The 21,089-nt window shown below is 39.0% G+C and overlaps 1 protein-coding gene across 1 annotated transcript in view; it reads left to right on the forward strand.

Moving 5' to 3' along the window:
- Positions 1-3,996: 3,996 nt before the first annotated feature.
- The window catches only part of PAXIP1 (PAX interacting protein 1), a 64,726-nt gene continuing 47,633 nt past the window's right edge, over positions 3,997-21,089 (forward strand). Inside the window, 6 exon segments of the mRNA XM_008068425.2 lie at positions 3,997-4,131; positions 9,698-9,741; positions 12,302-12,365; positions 17,734-17,809; positions 17,811-17,897; positions 20,596-20,709. Of these exon segments, the coding sequence (XP_008066616.2) occupies positions 12,307-12,365; positions 17,734-17,809; positions 17,811-17,897; positions 20,596-20,709 (336 nt within the window). The 5' untranslated portion in view covers positions 3,997-4,131; positions 9,698-9,741; positions 12,302-12,306.

Below are 21,089 nucleotides of genomic sequence, written 5' to 3' on the forward strand. Positions count from 1 at the left end.
CGGGGAGCCCCGGCTCCTGGCTGCCGAGGGGGACCATTGGCCGTCTCCGTCAGCCCGGGATCCCTGTTCGTGTGCGGGGCTGCAGAGCGCTCTCCTCCCACCAACCTGTGTCCTTGCGTGTGTGGGCTGGCATTCGTATTCCTTGGTTTTCCGGAGTGAATTTATACAGTAAATGTGGACAATACACTGGTAACATCATCACATTAAACAATCCATTTTTTTGTAGCTTGTGCTCATGCCAAAGGATGTTGTGCGTTTTGCTAAGTACTGGTCAGTCCATGGTAGGAATGAATCTTAGTTGAGTATCTTTTTCAGGTCAGTCTTCAAAATACTTTTCTTTTTAAAAGTCTATACCATTATGTTGTCTTGGGGTGTCACATCAGCGTTGCACAACTTGGAGGATGGGGCTGCAGCGTGATCAGAACCTAGGCCTGCAAAGGTGGAGACTAACAGATAAACTTGGGTGGCTAGAAGGAATTGTAGAAGGCTGATTGATTGTCACACCTTCCAGAGGCTTGTACTTGAGCTATCTTAGAAACGGAACTTTCTTGGATCCTTTTTGTACTGTATCTTTAGGGTGAAGAGACTTCTAGCTTTGAATTTAAACAGTTAAACACAGAATCCATGACAAATTAGTACTCTCATGTAGTTAAAAATTAAAGAAAAAAACCAGAATCCAGAGTGATCCAAATGAGTGCCTGTAACAATGGTAGCCGTTTCCAGTACTGGATTGATAATTTCCCATTTTTCCACTCTCCATCATTCTCTTCTCTCTCCTTTCCATTCCTATTTCATGTTAGGACTTTGGCCCTTACAGGGGTCTTGACCCAAATATTACTTAAACAAGCTGAACTGGAACTATATTTGCTCAACTATGAATTAAATCTAAGTGCTCAGAAATGTCCTTGGCAAACCACTTTTATCTGAAACAGTATACTTTCTAAAAAGTTAATAACCTGAACATTTGATTCTGTGAATCATATAAATGTGAATTCAGAAAGTTGACGTGTTGAGCCCTTAGCTCATTTCAGGCACTGAACTAGGTACTAGCTATAATCTAACAGTGAAGAAGACATGGTGCTGGTACCACCTTGAGAATCCCTCATTAGTGAGGGGAGGGAGCACACCAGAACACATTACAGTGCAAGGTGGTAGGTGCCGTAAAAGAGATTTCTCCACTGGGGTGCTTAGGAGACAGACACCACTGAAATGTCATTTAAGTAGATGTTATTTCACTTGGGTCTTGAAATAAGCAGAAGTTAAAAGGGTGAAAGATTATTTTCCTTTTTTTTTTTTTTTTTGAGTTGTAGTCTCACTCTGTCGTCCAGGCTGAAGTGCAGTGGCACACTCCCGTTCACTGCAGCCTCGACCTGCTGGGCTCAGGCAATCCTTCCGCCTCAGCCTTCCAAGTAGCCGGAACTTCAGGTGCGTGCTACCATACCCTGCTAATTTTTTGGTTTATTGTAGAGACAAGGTCTCACCATGTTGCCCAGGCTTGTCTCGAACCTGCGGGCTCAGGCAATCCTCTTGCCTCGGCCTCCCAAAGTGCTGGCATTATAGGCTTGAGCCACCGCACCTGGCCTAAGATTGTTTTCATGTGGAATGTATATTCTAGGGAATAAAGGCATTAATACATTTGGGATTTGTCAGGATGACCACTATATCTGGAGCAGAGTGACATGAGATAAACCTATTAAGGTAGAAATTCAGTAGTGTGGAAGTTAAAAAGAAGCTATTTGTTTTGGCATCCTCAAAGTACATGAATACTCAAGTATTTTCAGTAGAGTGTTGGAAAGGGGCTGTACTGCAGGGAGTTGAAGAGTGAACAGGAAGTAAAGACAGAAAGTTTAGACTGCTTCAGGAAATTTGTCATGAAAAGAAAGCAGAGAAGGCTGCCTGAGGAAGAGAAAGGGCCAAAAGAGGGATCTGTATCACATGCATGAACACATTTGGTAAGGATGTGGGAGACTTCATTGTTTATAGACAAAGGGAACATAGCTGTGGAGAGGGAGAAACTGGAATCTTAAGACTCATAAAAAAGGCCATAGGATCAGAAACTCGGACAGGAGGGTAATAAAAGGAGGGGTATCTTTTTCTGTGAGACAAGTTGAATGGTATGTGAAGCTAAGTATGCTTAGAGATCAGGGGAAGAAAGAAGGTAAAGTGCTCATGACTGGAAACCATTGTTTTTTAGTAAACAAGTATGTAGTATCTATTCTAGTTTATATCTATTGATGGTCAATAAAATATTCAAAAGGTCCAACTTATGATTCAGTTTAGCTGTGTGGGCACCATATCACTTTTATATATGCTTTCAGTGTATACCTTACTCACCTCTGATTTGTTTGAGTGTTGACCTTTCCTTAACCCTCACCTTCCTTGGCTTTTGACGTTACTCTCCTCTGATACTGTTCTTGCTTCTATCTGTCCCTGAAGTATCTTTTTTTTTTTTTGAGAAAGCAGGATTAATTGAGAAGACAGAATAGCTTCCACAGTGGGAGGGGACCCCAGTGCGTTGCCCTGAAGTATATACTGCTGCTATTGCTGGTGCTTAGCCTCCACTTCCCTTCCTACTCCTTGCTTGGGAGGATCTCATTCACTCTCATACCTTTGACTTCCATCCATGTAATATGCTGAGTATTGGGGAGATCTGAGTCTTTTCCTAGATATAACTGGATGTCTTTTGACAGACATTACAAATGGCCCCCAAAGAAAAGGGTGCCCAAACTAGAACATATTATTGTATCTCTCTACCTTCTGCCCCTCTAGCATATTCCTCAGTAAATAGTAGTTATTCCCCCACCATTTCAATCTTGACTTTTGTGCTTATCCAGTCACCAAGTCTTGCTGATTCTCTCACATCTTCCTCCTTTCTATCCTTAATGACGCTCCTTGAGTTCAGATACCTGCCTCATTCACCTGGATTATTGCTGTTGTCTTTTAACTGGCCTCCAGTTTCTAGTCACACAGCCAACCCAGTCCATTCTTCTTATTCTGTCTTCTTTCTATTAAGCCTGATTATGCTGCTTTCCCATGTGAAATCCCTCAGTGGCTCTGCAGATACTTTAGAATGAAATACAAACTTTTGCGTAGCATATAGGAAAGCTCTTGAACACCGCTTCCTCCCACTCATTGAGTATATTTTTGTCTCTAGTCACACAGCCAATGGAAATGAGATCAATGAGAATCCCCCATTGGTGAGGCGAGGGAGCATACCTGAACACATTGCAGTACAAGGTGGTAGGTCCTATAAGAGCAGATTTCCCCACTTGGGTGCTTAGTAGATACCACTGAAATGTCACTAAGTAGATGTCATTTCAGTTGGGTCTTGAGATGAGTAGAAGTTAAGAGCGTGAAAGGTTATTTTCATGTGGAATATGTATGCTAGGGAATGAAGACTTTGATACATCTGTCTTTAGCCAGCCCAATCCATTCTTCTCACTTTGTCTTCTGTAAAATACAGACTTTTGCATAGCATGTAAAAAAACTTTTCAATGCAGCTCCCTCCTGCTCATTGTGTATATTTTTGCTTGACACCTATATATTCATCAGGATTCTGCTCATGTATCTCCTTTTCAGAAATGTTCCCCAATTATGGTGAAATTCCCCATCCCCCAACTTTTAAGTTGCAAGCCCAGAAATACCACATGCATGGCCCTGCCTCAGCTGTGTAGGTACTATACTGTATCCTGGTCTGCCCACCCATGTGTTTTGAGGATAGATGATGTCAAATACCTGGCTCATCATAACCTCCATTACTTGAACAGTGAATTAAGATTTGCTGTTTTTGTTGCCCCAGATGTTTCATTGGCATATTATTCAGAGTAAAAGGCTATTAATTTTATATGGGGACTATAATGTGTTTTTATTAAAAATTTCCAATATTTCCGATAATTGTTAATAAATCAACCATTCAATACAGTATTGTGCAATACAGTGTTGTCCATTTTAATTTGTGTGGCTTTCTGTTTTTTGTTTGTTGTTTGTTTGTTTTAGGTTATTCAGCTTCTAAAAGCTGGAAAAGCCAAGGAAGTCTCCTATAATGCACTAGCCTCACATATAATTTCAGAGGATGGGGATAATCCAGAAGTTGGAGAAGCTCGGGAAGTCTTTGACTTACCTGTTGTAAAGGTTAGTAGTGAATAGAACTAATTTGATATCTTTTCCTTATATATCTTGCAAGCAATACATAGTTTCTGTGTAATTCTCAGGGCCTTTGCTAAAGTACTGCTTTCAGTGGAAAGTTGTGGGATGAATAAAGCCCTTTAACATCTCAGTAACCTGTGTTAGCTTCACACCCTTTCAGTTAAATCAAGATGTAGTAAGGTTTCTATGTATTAAAAGTAATTTTAGATCATCCTTTATACCTGCTGTAGGAATGATCTCATGTTATCACTGCCTGGAAGATCTCTAAGCCAAGGAAACCTGTCCTGGGAAGCAGGTCCATTGCCTTGAATCAGATAGGTTTTGAATTATCATAAGGGAGTGTATTTGATTCCAAAAGCAGGCTAAGCCCTGTTGAGAGGTAACTCTTGGGACAGGGTTCCTTTCCATCCTCAATGTGGCAAGTGGTCCTAATTTTCAGTTAGACTAACTGAAGGGAGTTCATCCCCCATTAACTATGTTGTTTACTCTCTGACAAGGTCACAATGACCTTTAGTCACACTGTCCAGTTGTTGACCGTTGGACTGCTACCCAACTTAACCTGTTGTTTATTTATTTATTTATTTATTTATTGAGTTGGAGTCTCACTCTGTCACCCAGGCGTGCAGTGGCATGCTCATGGTCACCTCAGCCTCGACCAGCTGGGCTCAGGCGATCCTTCCACCTCAGCCTTCCAAGTAGCTGGAACTACAGGTGCATGCTACCATGCCCAGCTAATTTTTTGATTTATTGTAGAGACAAAGTCTTGCCAAGTTGCCCAGGCTGGTCTGGAACCCCTGGGCTGAAGCAATCTTATTGCCTCTACCTCCCAAAGTGCTGGGATTACAGGTGTGAACCACCGTGCCTGGCTGGGTAGTTTGTTATCGGAAGCGGTACTCCAGCTGGTGGGTGCATTGTTTGGGTTTTGTTTATCTACCTACTGTGCTGCTCTGTAGCTACCAATACATAAGTTGACTGCCATCAAATGCGTGTTTTTAAAATTTGTTAGTTTTGTAATTCTGATGCTTCAATTTTATTTCTTCTCTATTATGTGCTTGCTTTAAAGTAGTTCTGTACAACTTCCATATTACCCCCTTGTCTTCAAGTTATTAAATATTTTGCCTTAAAAAAATCAGTATGAAATTTATTGTGGTTTAATAATAATAACAGCATTAGGAGATAAGATTGCCAGCGAGGCATGGTGATGCACACCTGTAGTCCCAGCTATTTGGGATGCTGAGGCCAGAGGATGTCTTGAAGCTAGGAATTCAAGGCTGCAATGACCTGTGGTCGTACCTGTGAATAGCCACTGCATTCTAGTCTGGGCCACATGGTGCAACCCTGTCTCTTAAAAAAAAAAAGAAAGAAAAGAAAAAGGATGAAACATTACCATTAAGTCACATTGCGGAGCGAGAAGCTGCCTGACTGCTAGGAAGTGGTAATCTCACCAGTATCCAAGGTCTGAAACTCTGCTTGGTAGGCTTACAGTCTTGAATTTTGAAAATAAACCTGAAATTAATCTCTCTCAAGAGAAGATATTTATAAACCAAACTCTGAAGAGATTGTCAGAATAAGAAGTACTTTACCTGAGCCCACGGGTTTGAGATCCGCCTGGGCAACTTGGTGAGACCTCATCTCTACAATAAATCAAAAAAATTAGCCGGGCATGGTAGTGTGCGCCTGTAGTTCCAGCTACTTGGAAGGCTGAGGCAGAAGGATTGCCAGAGCCCAGCAGGTCGAGGCTGTGGTGGCCGGGAGCGGCCACTGCACTCCATTCTAGGCGACAGAGTGAAACTCCAACTCAAAAAAAAAAAAAGAAATACTTTAGAATGACTATTTATTTGCAATGGTAAATATAACGGTCACTAGCATGCTTGTTTCAGCAGGGCCAGCTCAGGCCCACTTTGTATGCAGGTCCTTTTATGAAGACTGATTATCAGCAGGTTTCCTGGTCGGTTCACCTGATGCCACTTTGTATGACTTGCAACAGGGATGAGGCTGTGAGCCAGGGCTCCCTCTTCCTCAGAACATGTTTTTGTCTCTGGTTTGCTTCTGTTCTTCCTTAGCTGTAGGGACAGTATCTGAGTCCCTACCCTTTCCTACAAACTTTCTTTCTTTCAGACAATAGCCTGGAGCTATTGTCTCATTAAGTGGCTTTGCACATCTTAGCAGATTTTTTAGTGGAAGGGGAACCTTATTAACACATCCTTGGGGCCTAGGTCATTGTTGCCAGACCAAGCTACAACAGCAGTTCTTAAAGCTGTCTGACCCCAAGCCACCTTGTTGTAATGAATATTTTTTAGCACCTCCTTTATTATCCAGAAGTGAATTTATATGTAAGGTAACTTAAAAAATACATATGTATGAATTGCCCAAACTGAAATGTAAAGGAAAATTACAGGGAAAGTAAATAATAATAAGTATGTATTTCAATATGTAAATACTTGGGCACACCTACTTTAGAGGATGGCATGATATTTTTAGATATTGCTATATATAGAATCACTGGATGTGACTGCTGCAGATGCAGATCCATATATCCCACAGGTGGAATCGCCCCTGTGAGGTGACATTTCAGAATGATGATCAATCCTTGGTAAAGTTCTTAACTAAACAAAGCAGTCTTCTTTAATTTTACACAGTACTTGTAGTCCTGAGAAAGTCAGTATATAATAAGACTGCATAGGCAAACCCATTGCTTATACAATTAGCAGTTATAATTATCATCATTTTGCCAATCTAGTTTACTATATACCCATCCCACTTTTCTTCTTCTCTGGCTATAGTATTTTTAAATGAATGATAGACATATTTCATCTGTATCTAGTTCAGCATTCCAGCCTGCTTGTAATTTGTGGCAGCACTTGTGTGGTCCAGGGACTATTGTGTTACATTACAGTGGTAGAATTTTTCAGAGCTAATCCAATAGTTTGTGTTTACTCTAAGATAGTCTAGTAGATCCTAATATTCTTAGTCTTAACCTTGTAGGTTTCTTATTTTGGATTCTGCTGCTAATAGTTGAGTTTGAATTCAGCTGACTGAAGGGTGAGACCTGATTCCCTAGGGGAATATCCCTTGGCCTTTATCTTGATGTTAGATTTGACAGAGCATCTTAAAAATAAGGCATCTTTATGCACAGTGACAGTTTATCCATCATTTACATACTTGGATTTTATAAATGTTTAAAACTTGCTTCTTGTAGGCACCAAAACTTTTTAAATTATTTTTTTACAGAGCTATTTTTCTCAATGGCCTTGGGATATCATTGGAAATGTTAGTTATGCTGACCTGTAGTGGGTTCATTTTTATATATTGTTCTTTACCTTTGGGATAAATAGCTCCTTATTACTTTGCTTTTATAGTTTTTCATTTCTGCCTTATACTGTGGCCTACTTCTCTCACTCTTGCCCAGGTTGGAGTACAGTGGCACGCTCATGGCCACCGCAACCTCGACCTGGGCTCAGGTGATCTTTCCGCCTTAGCCTTCCAAGTAGCTGGAACTACAGGTGCATGCCACAATGCCCAGCTAATTTTGTGATTTATTGTAGAGAGAGGTCTCACCAAGTTGCCCAAACTGGTCTTGAACACCTGGACTCAGGCAATCCTCTTACCTAGGCTTCCCAAAATGCTGGGATTACAGGCTGTGGCCTACTTCTTAATTTTGCATTGTTTTATCTAGACTTTTCTGAGTTGGAGTCTCACTCTGTTGCCCAGACTGGAGTGCAGTGGCCGCTCCTGGCCACCGCAGCCTCGACCTGCTGTTCTCCGGCGATCCTTCCGCCTCAGCCTTCCAAGTAGTCGGAATTAGAGGCATGCGCTACCACACCTGGCTGATTTTTTGATTTATTGTAGAGATGAGGTCTCGCTGCCCAGGCGGGTCTCGAACCCGTGGGCTTAGGCAATCCATTCGCCTCAGCCTCCCAAAGGCGCGGGATTACAGGCTGAGCCACCGAGCCTGGTTTATCAGCAGTTCTTAAACTGCAATACCCAACCCCAAGTCCCCAGGGGGAGGATTTCCAGGGTGTATGCTGCGTCAGTGGTTGTGAGGGAATACATTTCCAGATCAGTCCTTCCTGAAACTACCTGAGAACACACTTATGGTCACTATGGCCACTTTCCCACTTCACACAAAAAGAGGCAGGCCTTCACCTATCCTAATCATCTTACAGTGCATGGCACAGGCTCTGAAAATCACCAGATGAAAGGACAACTTAGAAATACTGGTTTTAGTGAACCTTCCCTTAGTGCTCAGTCATGGAACCATGGGCTATGAGGGGCTTCTCGGTGTCACTGTTGAGAATAAAGCTTGGCCCACATGAAGGTGTTCTGAGTTCAGAAGCAGCAAAGCCAATACAGGTTCCTGATGCTGACCCATTTCTTAAATTCAACTGGAATTTTCCCAGAACTATTAAAAAATGTGAAGATCTGTTGGATAAAGCACATGGATAGAAACGTTAAGTGCTTTCTTTCAGATTTGGTGCAGTTTATTCAATAGGCTAGTTAAAACCTTTGGCAAAATATCAGATCATCTTGAAATAATTATCCCAAGTACAGCCAATCTTTATTTTATAAAATGTTTAATATTCCTGCCTTCACAGAAAATATGCTTATTTTAAGTTATGTTGAAAAATTGTGGATATCATCTAAAATGATAATGGGAGCAATGAGTTTCATTGTCTGAAATTCATTTAAGATATACATGGCAAAAATAGTTTGAAGATCATTAGCTTGGAATATGAGTTGCAGGAGAACAAAGACTGCATTTCTCTTTTTCATTGTTATTTCCTCAGTACCTTGCACTGTCTCTGCACAAAACAGATTCTCAATAAATATTTGATGAATGAATTGATGGATGAGTAATGAGCATATATATATATATGTATGTATGTTTCAGTTGGCTGAAGTTTCTGGAAGTCAGCTAGCTCCCAGAATGTAGTAATGGAAGCATTATTATATTTTTCGATGGTATTTTGATAAGTAGAACTATCAGGATAATGATGAGTAAAAAATATAAATTACTCAGAAAGGTATAATTAATTTGTTTTATAACTAATCTGAGTTTTGGAATTTATGAAAAGATTATCAGGCAGTTAGAAATAGTTTTTATGGTTTACAAATATTTTATCTATTGCGCTTCACTTAAAAAAAAAAACTCATGAATTTAGACTTGGCTGAGTTTAGAATTCAGGAAGGGAATGTATGAGAGGCTGACTATGCCCTGGATGAAGTGGCAATGGTGGGGTGGGTTGTGTGACAGTTTCCCTGCCCCTGTAATTATGAGGTCAACTATAATAAATATGTAAACCTAGATTTTAAATGTCCGTACTTTTTTTTTTTTTAATATGGTAGTGCTTCATTCTGAAATTGAGTTTTTCACCTTTGGCATTATTCTTCTTTATTTCTATTACTTGAATACTCATACGTGTAATCTGAATATTATAAAATTGGTTGTAACAGAGCCTTTTAATGTCTAGGAACAACACTAGTAAAATAATGTTTTTCTAATTATAAATTAAAAATACTTTTTGATTTTAGTTCATCTTTTCTTTTTCAGCCTTCTTGGGTGATTTTGTCCGTTCAGTGTGGAGCTCTTCTGCCGTATCCTTTTTTTGAGGGAGGGGAAGATGGAAAGGATAACTCTGGGTTTAAGATTGAAATGATAGTTAATGAATGAGAAGTGGATTTATCAGTTAGGGCAAATTGTTTTGTCTGCATCCTATAACCATACTATTTTCTTTTCCTTTTCTTTTTTTTTGAGTTGGAGTCTCACTCTGTTGCCCAGACTGGAGTGCAGTGGCCGCTCCCGGCCACCACAGCCTCGACCTGCTGGGCTCCGGTGATCCTTTTGCCTCAGTCTTCCAAGTAGCTGGAACTACAGGTGCACGCTACCACGCCCGACTAATTTTTTGATTTATTGTAGAGATGAGTTCTTGCCAAGTTGCCCAGGCGAGTCTCGAACCCGCGGGCTCAGGCAATCCACTCACCTCAGCCTCCCAAAGGCGCGGGATTACAGGCTGAGCCACCGAGCCCGGCTAATCCTGCTATTTTCTATCCTTAATCAAATTTTATGTACCTGATACTTGTCATTACCCATATATAAAAAAAGGAGAACCAGAAATTACTGGTAGGAGACCAGACTGGGAGCTGGAGGCATGAGTTCTGATTCTTTTTAACTTTTGTGGCACTAGCTAGATGAAAAGTATTTCTAAAATTCTAAGTCTAGGCCGGGCACAGAGGCTCACGCCTATAATCCCAGCACTTTGGGGGGCCGAGGTGAGAGGATTGCCTGAGCCTGCAGGTTTGAGACCAGCCTGGGCAACTTGGCAAGATCTCACCTCTCCAATAAATCAAAAAATTAGCCAGGCATGGTGGCACATGCCTGTAGATCCGCTACTTGGAAGGCTGAGATGGAAGGATCACCGGAGCCCAGTAGGTCGAGGCTGGGGTGGTCGTGAGTGTGTCACTGTACTCCAGCCTGGGTGACAGAGTGAGACCCCCAACTAAAAAAAAAAAATTCTAGTATTTCTCATCTGTAGCCTAAAGAGTTGAAGAAAATCAGTTCCTGGTTTTATTTTGTTGCTTTTTATTTTGTTTTTGTTTTCTTTATAAGCATAGGTAAAAAAAGATTGAAAGTGGGATGGGTATTTTGGAAGACATAAGAGGCTAGTTTTGCTTTTCTAGATCATTTACACTCCACACAAGACTTCTTTAAGAAGCTGTGAGCTTTTTGAGCTTTTACTTTCCTATTCGTAAGTAGCCTAAAGGATCCAGAAAAGGGAGCCCCTGAGGCTCTCTGGTAGACAGTGCACTCGGCAATTTGCCTTTATTAATGTTTCCATATCTTTGGAAGTAGAAAATCCCTGAGGTATGGTAGGAAGATGGAAATAGATCTTGGATAATGGGGCTTACAGGCACTATATTGGAGTCTACAGAGTTTGTTACAATCAGGGAATTCTCAAATGTTTATAAGATTTGTCAATATACCTGTATAGGAGATTTCAAAATTGTAAGAGTTTTCATTCTGATGTTTTTCTTAATTCACCTGTTTCAATAGATATATTTTTCTCAGTAGGGAAAGAGAATTAATACTTTAATCCATTTTAAATTCTGTATATTCCAAATTGTTCAAAAAAGCCATTGTGCTTGCTTTGAATTGACTGAAGTACAGGCACATAGAAATCATGTTTGCCTTATGTTTAGTTGCATTCCTAGTGTCTGGCGCATAATAAGCTCTCAGTGATCATCTTGAATGGATTTTAAAAACCAGCTTTAGAACTAGGAAGGATCTTGGGATTTATATATTCCAACTTTTGTTTTAAAAAAAGAAACAAGATCACAGTATTTTTGCCTAAGTTCACAAAGTTAGTGGTGACAAAACTTGAACTCAGATAAGCCCCTTTTATTTACTTATTTATTTATTTATTGTTGTGGGTTGGAGTCTCACTCTGTCGCCCAGGCTAGAGTACAGTGGCATGCTCACGGCCACCGTGGCCTTGACCTCCTGGGCTCAGGCAATCCTTCCGCTTCAGCCTTCCTAGTAGCTGGAACTACAGGTACATGCCACTGTGCCCAGCTAATTTTTTGATTTATTGTATAGATGAGGTCTCACCAAATTGCCCAGACTGGTGTCAAATCCATGGTCTCAGGCAATCCTCTCACCTCCCGAAGTGCTGGGATTATAGGTTGAGCCACTGCGCCTGGCCCAGATAAGCTCTTTTATGAAGGATTCTTTCTACTGGGCAAAAGAAGCAGTCATGTTAATGTTTCATTCTAAAATAAACTTAAGACATTTTAAATTTGTTTTTAAAATAATACTTATGTATATGTGTGTATGCATGTGTGTTTATGTATGTATGTACGTATAGTTAGCTAGCTATCAGAGGTCAAATGTTTTCCCCCATGAGTATATTATGCCCATTTGATTATGATATAAATGGAAAGATTGGATGTTAAGATGTACTTTACAGAAAATCACTTAATTTTTTCTGTGCCACCCACTTTGTTTTATTCCAGTCTGCCCAGCACTCTTCTTTAGCCATCTTAAGTTTGTCTCTTTCCTAAGTGGACTGAGTGGGAGGGTGGGGTTGGGTAATGTCTGTTACTGAAATACAGGCTGCACTAATCTTATTTCATTGTAATCTTAATAACTATAAAACAGAGTAAATGGTTTTTCTCCAGAGTCATGTCAGATATTTTTTGGAATCACTGCCTGTCTTTCTCAGGTAAGCATGGTTACAGTTAGTGTTGTGTTATTTACACATGGTAGTTCTGAATTTCTATTTGATAGGATTTATGTCCTGTTTCTTAGCCAGTTTTAGAGAAGCTACTTACTAAACTGACTGTATATTCAAATGAACTTATGACACACTTATAATTATTTAAATATTTGTGCTTTTAAAAGTTTTTAATGGGTGAAAATGGTCTTTCTAATTTTGAAAATTACAAAGATTTAAAACTTGAGTATGAAAAAAATATTAAAAATGAAATTAAAAGATGACAAGGAAAATTCAGTCAGAAATAATGACAAATAATTTCTTAACAAATAAAGGGCTTATGCATACCAATCAATAAGAAAAAAATAAGACCTTAGCAGATAGGGCAGAGAAATTATTTTTTTTTTTTTTTTGAGTTGGAGTCTCACTCTGTTGCCCATGCTAGAGTGCATGTGCACACTCATAGCCACTGCAGCCTCAACCTGCTGGACTCAGGCGATCCCCCTAAGTCTTCCAAGCAGCTGGAGCTACAGGCATGCAGCACCACACCCCACTAGTTTTTCTTGACTTATTGTAGAGACGTCTTGCCAAAGTTGTCCAGGCTGGTCTTGAACTCCTGGACTCAGGCGATCCTCTTGCCTCTGCCTCCCAAAGTGCTGGGATTACAGGCGGGAGCCACTGTGCCCAGATGAGAAATGAATTTATAACCTATAAAGAGCTTATACAAATAATAGGTATAAAAAACCTTTCGCATACTTTAGAATCAAAGATGAGAACATTTTAATAGCCATGACATAATTTTTGTTTGTCAAATTTGTAACAATGTATTTAATGCTGGTGGAGATACTGAAGACAAACTCTCCTACTTACTGCTTTTAGGAGTATAAATTAGTGTAACTTTTCTAGAAAAGATGAGTAGAGTCAAGATTGCCTGAGCCTGCGGGTTCGAGACCTGCCTGGGCAGCGAGACCTCATCTCTACAATAAATCAGTGATGGAGGGTGTGGTAGTACGCGCCTGTAATTCCTGCTACTCGGAAGTCTGAGGCGGAAGGATCACCGGAGCCCAGCAGGTCGAGGCTGCGGTGACCGGGAGCGGCCACTGCACTCCAGTCTGGGTGAAGGAGTGAGGCTCCAACTCAAAAAAAAAAATAGATAAATAAAAGAGCCTTAAAGTACTCATTTTGTTTTTCCCTGCAGTTCTTTTATATTTAGAAATTTGACCCAAGTTTATAGAAGTAAGGACAGATTGATGCATAAAGGGATTCGTAGTTATTTATAAACATTATTTATGAGATGGTGAAATTAGATACAATAAGATCATTCACTATTTGGAAAGGTTTAGGAAATCTGTGATATATACTTATGTGATAGTCTGTCTGTATAGTTGTTTTTGAATTGTGTTTTATGAAAATATGTAAAGACATGGGAAATGCTTTAAGTGGAAAAATGCAGGATAAAACATAGGTATATATATTATTACATCGGTCAAATGAAATATATAAGAAGTATCTGAAATGAAGGACCAAAATGTTAACAGTGGCTAATTCTGGATAGTAAGAGAATATTTAATATTTGTTTATTATATTTTTGTCCTTCTAAGGAAAGACCTTAAACCATAATAAAAACTATTATTAAAAAAAACAAGCTGGTATTGCTTAAATTTATTTTCTTTTTTTCTTTTTTAATTTTTTATTTTTTTGAGTTGGAGTCTCACTCTGTCGCCCAAACTGGAGTGCAGTGGCCATTCTCGGCCACTGCAGCCTCGACCTGCCGGGCTCCGGCGATCCTTCCGCCTCAGCTTTCCGAGTAGCTGGAATTACAGGCACGCGCTACCATGCCTGGCTGATTTTTTTTATTTATTGTAGAGATGAGGTCTCACCAAGTTGCCCAGGTGGGTCTCGAACCTGCAGGCTGAGGCAATCCACTCACCTCAGCCTGCCAAAGCGCGGGATTACAGGCTGTGCCACCGAGCTCATCTTAAATTTATTTTCAAATTACATGAAATAATTTGTTTAAAATTAGTGGTCCTTAGAGAGGAAAAAGTACACTGTAGGGTATCCCATCTCATTGAACCTGACAGGCCTCATTCCAGGCTGTCATTTTGGGGCTCATAGGTGATATTTTTGAGAAAGTATTGAGTCCTCCATCTCTATGCAAGCCTTTGAGAAAGGGGCCTATCAAAGATATTAGGTAAGACGGAAAGAAATTTGATTATAAACTCATTTTTCCTTATGTCTTTTGTGATGGAGGGTTAGAGAGTGCTTGGTTTAGCATTACTAGGTTATTGCCAAGTCTCAACTGTGAAGACAAAGAATATTACCAGTCTGATTTTTTGAATTTGATTCCTCCTCTGTTCAGACAATAAGTAAGTTAATCTGTGGTTACTGTGTTTTTGTTTCTGTCTCTTGTAAAGACTGGAAGTTCTTTAAAATACTCTCTTTGTTTTTGCTACTTCAGTTTGATGGGAGATCCTTAAAATAGCAAAATTGGCTCTTTTTCCTCTTTAACAGTAATTTTGTTGTTTTTTGTATTTTACAATGTTTTTTCGTGTCTGTTATAAGTGTTTACATGAATGATTTTTAAAGTTGGCTAAAATGAATTTAATGCTGGGTGCTATGGTTATATGTAACTTTTATTGTTTTCCTTATACTTCTCTGTATGTTCCAAATTTACAATCAGCGTATCCAGAAAAGTTTTAAAAATGAACATTTTATTACTACTTATTATCAACACAGTGTACTTTGGCTAAAATGTGAATTTTTCCTTTAATTATATTTGCATTGATTGGATTTCTGGATTTCAGAGATCAGAGCCCACTATCCAGAAAGAATTCAAATTGAAAGAGAAAGGGAGAGAGGAAGAAGGGTCATGCTGAGTTTGGAACAGGGGCAGGGTGTCCTGTGGGCATTTTTCAGAGATTGAGGCCACAGTGACATGGGATTTCACAGACTTGATTTGGTGAAATAAATAAGAAACTCAAAAGCATGTGAGTATAAGATGATTACAGGGTTTTAAATTAGGTAATTAGATATTGTTAATTATTAACTATGAGTTTAGCACCAGAGAATACTGTTAGTTTTGCAGATAACATAGTTTAACAGAGGTTATAATATTTGTAATAGATTGTTTTATAATACACATAATGAATGAGGTTAAAATATACATGTACATACATGATACGTGTATGGCAGTATGCTAACTCAGGGCACAGGTATAACTGCATGAGTTAAGAAAGAAGGGAATCAGTCTGACTGAGCTCGGAAAGCCTTGATAACAGAAGATGTGAGATCTGAGTGCTTAAAGTATGGGCGGAATTGGAGGAAACGGGGAAGGGAGCAGTGTGTTTCAAATGGAGCAAAGGGGAAGGAGAAATCAGGAATGCACAAGAGGCTGGTTAGGAGGAGACTGATGTCAGAACCAAAGTTATGCATTTGGGTGTAGAAGAAAAAATGGTCGGTTAGCTAGACAGATAGAGATGATAGAAATCTGAAAACTGAGGTTTATGAGTTTGCACTGGGTAAAATAGGCAGCAGAATACTTCTTCACTTTTTTCCTTATATATTTAACTTTGGATTATAAATGTTTATAGCAGGAAAAAAGCAAACAAAATTAAAATCACTTGTGACTGTTGGAAGAAAAACTGATCTGGGAGCTCTGAGTATGACATGTAGGGCAGGGCAGAGGCTGGAGTTTTGACAAGTTGGAGATTGGATTCGGGTTAGCAGATACAACATGGAAACTAGCAGCAGATGGGACTCAGCAGGTCTTGGTGCCTTGGGATGCCGTTGTGCAGAGAAAGAGAAGCCAGCACTTACTGTGTACCCTGACGGTTGGATGCTTTCACATGGGGATCTGAAGCCATCGTGTCACTGTTTCAGATGAGGAGCAACAGTAAAGTGTTAGCATCGCTGATGGGGTAGGATGTAGAAAGGAGCCTGGTTTGTGAAGGAAAATGATGACAGTGGTTAAAACACTGTTTTGGTCGTCGATACGTTATTCAAGTGTAGGGACTGAGAGATACTGTGGCATGAAGGAAATTCCCACAGAACATAATAGAGGAGCAGATAACCAGGAATAAAGCCTTGGGTAACAAAGAAATTAGGGGAGAAAGAAAAAGGAGCTTGAAAATAAATAGGAGACATGTTGGAGGCGTAGGATTTTATTTTTAGAAGTCAAGAATAGAGTCAGGCTTAATCATTTTAGTTTTTATTGATGGGAATACATCCCAGGTAAAATTTAAGAACATAAATTGATAGGAGATAGCTGTACCTGGGCCTGTTCTGTGACCCAGGAGGAGAAGGGTAAAAAGGATAATGGAAAGTGATACAGGAGTATTGCTTGGTTCAGTAAGCATCACACATGCTTAGTGGTCTAAGTAAGTACATTTGGGGTTCTGGGCTAAGACACCAGTGTAGTCAGTGTGGTGGCAGGGGGATGGGAATTCCATGAAGAAGCTAGGTGAGCAAGTTGTGACCAGAGAATATGAATGTCTAGATTCTTGGTTCAGTGACCTGGGAAGGGACCCTGCTGGTAACAAACTGAGCAGAAGTATTGCTCACTTACTTTCAGGTGAAAGGTAAAATTGTATCTAGGTGCTAAACTCATCAGTGGGAGTGACTGGATCTATGGTGGACAAAAAGTGAATTTATTGGCAAGATCTTCGGTAGTATTTTATATCCTTTTAGCAAATTCATTAGGTTAGAAAAATCCGAATCCAGAATCAGTATGATCTTTATGGATCACTTACTATACTTAATATCACAATTCATCACTTGCCATGATGAATTGAAATCCTCTGTGTGTCATGGAGTAAATAAAAAGCACTTCTTTAAGTTCAGAAACATTGTTCAAATAGGGCCAGGGAAGACTTTGCTAGTCACTTATATGAAGAAACCCTGGAAATTGTAGTTTAAGAAAAGTGCATTGGGAGCGCTAATATTTTGTGGTTGCTTAAACATGTTAATTTGGTTTTAAGATGTATTAACAAACATGTACAGTGTGCAGCTCAGGGACTTTGGTTCAACAAATCCTTGATGACTACTTTGTGACAGGAACAATGCAAAGGGGTACAAATTAATTAAGATGGGGTTTCTCCCTCAGTAAATATGCAGTCTAGAAGGGGACAGAATGTGAGCAAATATGGTGTGTTGCAACACGTGCAAAAATGAAAGTGGGTACCAGAAACAAACAGGAGTGAATGGTCACCATGGTTAGCCTGCACTGACTGGAGACTGTTGGAGGGATCTGCACCTTTTTTGCACACTGGAACACCTAGGTGCACACATGCTCACATGCATATGCCAGGCAGGACCCCACCTTTACAAAAGGACTGTTTGCTTGGTGGTTCTCAGTGACCTTCTGTCTTTTCCCCGTCAGGGTGTTGATACAAGCTGGAGCTCTTTGTTGGAGTCTTCCAGAGCTCTCCCAGGGAGAGGTAGGGAAGGGAGCTTGTGCCAGCAGAAGTTGGGAAGCACAGAGATCATCTGCCTTCTTCTGACCCGGTATTGATGCAGGCTGAGGCCTCTGTTGTAATGTGCTGGGTAGGTTTTGGGGAATAGGTCAAGAGTCTAATGGAGAGCCTGGCCAGGTCATGATTTAAATCTAGAAGACTAAGAAGTCCTTTTCATTCTGTATCTCAATCAACAGTATTTCTTGACTGCCTACCCATGTGCCTTGCACTGTACTAGGTACTGTGAAAGTTCTCAAAGAAGTTTAGGACATAATTTTAATGTCAGACTCTCTAATAAATAGTGTTATAGTTCATAATCAAGTCTGGACAAGGAGACAATCATGCAAGCTAGAATTGAGTGTTGAATTGGGGTGGTGAGACCTGAAGGAGAAGGGAGAGTGTTCCTGATTGGTTTAAAGGAAATCTTTTATTCCTGGGGGCACAGAGATGAAATTCTAGTCCTCTGCTCCTAGTTGCTTTAGAGTATGGGGGGTGGGAACGACAAATAAGCAGACAGTTAGAGTGTGAGAACTAGAGTTCTGTCCAGCTTGCTGTGAGTACAATGGTAACGACACCTGAGGTGATGAGTCTTAGAGTAGGAGCTGCTGAGGGCTGGGTAAGGCCTGGATACAGGGAAGGCAGAACTTGTTTGAGGACTTCAGGTGCATGTGGAGCAGCACTGATGACTAGGAGGAGGCGGTCAGAAGCCAGACAGACCAGGGAGGACCTGGACACCATGGGGGAGTTTTTGGATATTAGATATGGCATTGAGAAGACAGCAAAGCTCTATTAGCCAACATGATAACATTGGTATTTTAGAAAGATTGTTTTAAAAAAGAAAAGCATGTTTCCCTAATTATAAAATTAATGCTTTTGAAAATTTGGAAAATACAGAAAAGTATAAAAATGAAATTAAAATGTCCCCTTAATCCTACCACCACTAAGTAACTTGTTAACATTTTGGTGTGGAAAGAGCATTCTTCATTATTAATTATGCTGCTGGAGATTCATTAAATGAGCTGGTGTGGATGATCAAAGTCATTTAATCCAAATGTTCATCAATGAAGAATCTGGGTCATGGAAGTTTTCCAAGTTGACATAAGCTAGTTATTGGAGACACTGTTAATTCCAGGTCTCCTCCATTCCTCTTTATCTGATGTTCTTTCCACAGCAATATACTGCACCCTGTTAAGGTCTGTGCCTGTGATGAGGCCAAACAGGGTATAGGAAAGACGAGATTTACTGTAGTCAGTGAAATAAAAATAATATGTAACTGACAGCCAAATCTTGGTAATAAAGGCATATCTAGATAATGTTTTTAATTTCATTTTTAATAAAGATTACATAATGATTCATTGGATTAATCTGTATTATCATATAATTAAATCTCAACTCTCCAAATGCTTCAGGATATAAATGTTTTTGTGAAAGCCTCTAATAAAAATAACCTGGTCCAATCTTCTGAAATGTGACATTGACTTACTAAATTAGCAAGATACAAAATAATGATTTGAAAGTCATTTTAGAAGGCTAACATGTTCTTGTTAATATTCATAGGGTAATATGGAATACAAACAATTTCTAGAAATATCTGTAAAATGGATGAGAGTAGATGGAGAATGTTAGATTACTGACAACCTTTATACTGGCAATTACAAATAAATTAACATGCTATTTATCAATACTTTAAAAAATTAACTTGAAATAAAATTCAGGATTCTTCAACAACCATAATCCTCAACTTACAGTAAATTTGTCAAGAAAAAATTTAATTGGTTAAATGATTATTTTAGAATTAATGCTCACATCTTTATTTTTCTTAAATGTTTCTTTTGTTTTTCAGACTCTAAAATTTTATTTTTTTAGAAATTATTTTTGACTTTCCCAATAGTAACTGCCCCTAGAGAAGTAGTATAGAACAGTAGAAAAAAATACCATTTGGAGTTAGACCTGGGTTTAGACAGACCTGGGTTTTGAAAGCCAGCTTTCTAATTATTAGGTATAATTTAGTTTGTTTCCTTATCTTTAACATGGGGCTAATGATTCCTATTTCACATGGCGGTTGCAAGGATTAGGCATATATATAAAGCACTTGGCACAGTTCCTGGCACATAGTAGGCAGGCAATAAATGGTAGCTGTTTTTATTGTTACAGTGAAAGCCTGTTTTACAACATAAGCCATTATACCTGGAGTCTTCATCACTATGCAAGCATAAGAATTCTTTCTTTTATGCTTGCCTTATTTCTTTTTTGTGTGTTAAATAATATTTACATTTTTCCCTGAACTTATAAGCCACCATATTTTTTATCTTTCTTTTTATTTTGTCCATTTCACAATTAATATTTGTTATCCATTAGCGTAAAGGTACTCCTCAAATATAGTTTTTATATTGCTATTATATTTAAACATTTTCATAGATATAGAAATGGAAGCTTGAATGGTATACTAGCTCTTTCTGCTTTTTTTCCCCTGCTGTTTTTGTTACAGACTGAAATAATCCTCCATTCAGTCTTTCGGAATGTGGAGATAAATTTTTTTATTCATTTGGTGACAAGGCAAAAATAAGTGATTTATATCTGTAAAACTATTCTGATAGGAATAAAATATTATAATAAACTAATAGCTAAAAGCTTCTCTATTTTTTTCTACTAATATTAGGTTAATTGTATTTCATAAGTGATAAAAGTAGATAAAGCAAAATTGTTGCATTGTATTCTAATAAAGTAAAAATATAGACCATGCACAGATTGAAATGTATGGTAAAATCTTATTTCTAACTTTCCATCAGGTATCATCTGAAGACAGAAGTGCCCTGTGGGCCTTGGTTACATTCTACGGGGGGGATTGCCAGCTGATCCTTAATAAGAAATGCACACATTTGATTGTTCCAGAGCCCAAGGGGGTAAGCATGTCAAATGCATTCTCCTTTTTATATATTTAGGTATTTTCAGTAGTCAAATGTCTTTTTTTAGCTTCTTTTGAATTAATTATTAGATCCCACTTACAAGGAGTGATTATGTTGGTTTATATTATTTACATCCAACTTCAGTCCACAAAACGTAAGATGATTGTAAATTATATTAAAAGCCAAATATGACTTCTAAATACAATGAAATAGGACTTCATTTCATGGGGAAATGAAAAGGAAAGTTTTACTAATCTCTAGAATTTTCTCTCACATCTAGTAAAACATTGTGAAAAAATATTTTTAGTTTCTTTCATAATTTTTTTTTTGAGTCAGTCTCAACTTGTTACCCAGACTGGAGTGCAGTGTCATGTGCA

The sequence above is a fragment of the Carlito syrichta genome, unplaced genomic scaffold (assembly GCF_000164805.1).
Source record: "Carlito syrichta isolate Samal-C Ts95f unplaced genomic scaffold, Tarsius_syrichta-2.0.1 Scaffold310863, whole genome shotgun sequence".
Taxonomy (NCBI): domain Eukaryota; kingdom Metazoa; phylum Chordata; class Mammalia; order Primates; family Tarsiidae; genus Carlito; species Carlito syrichta.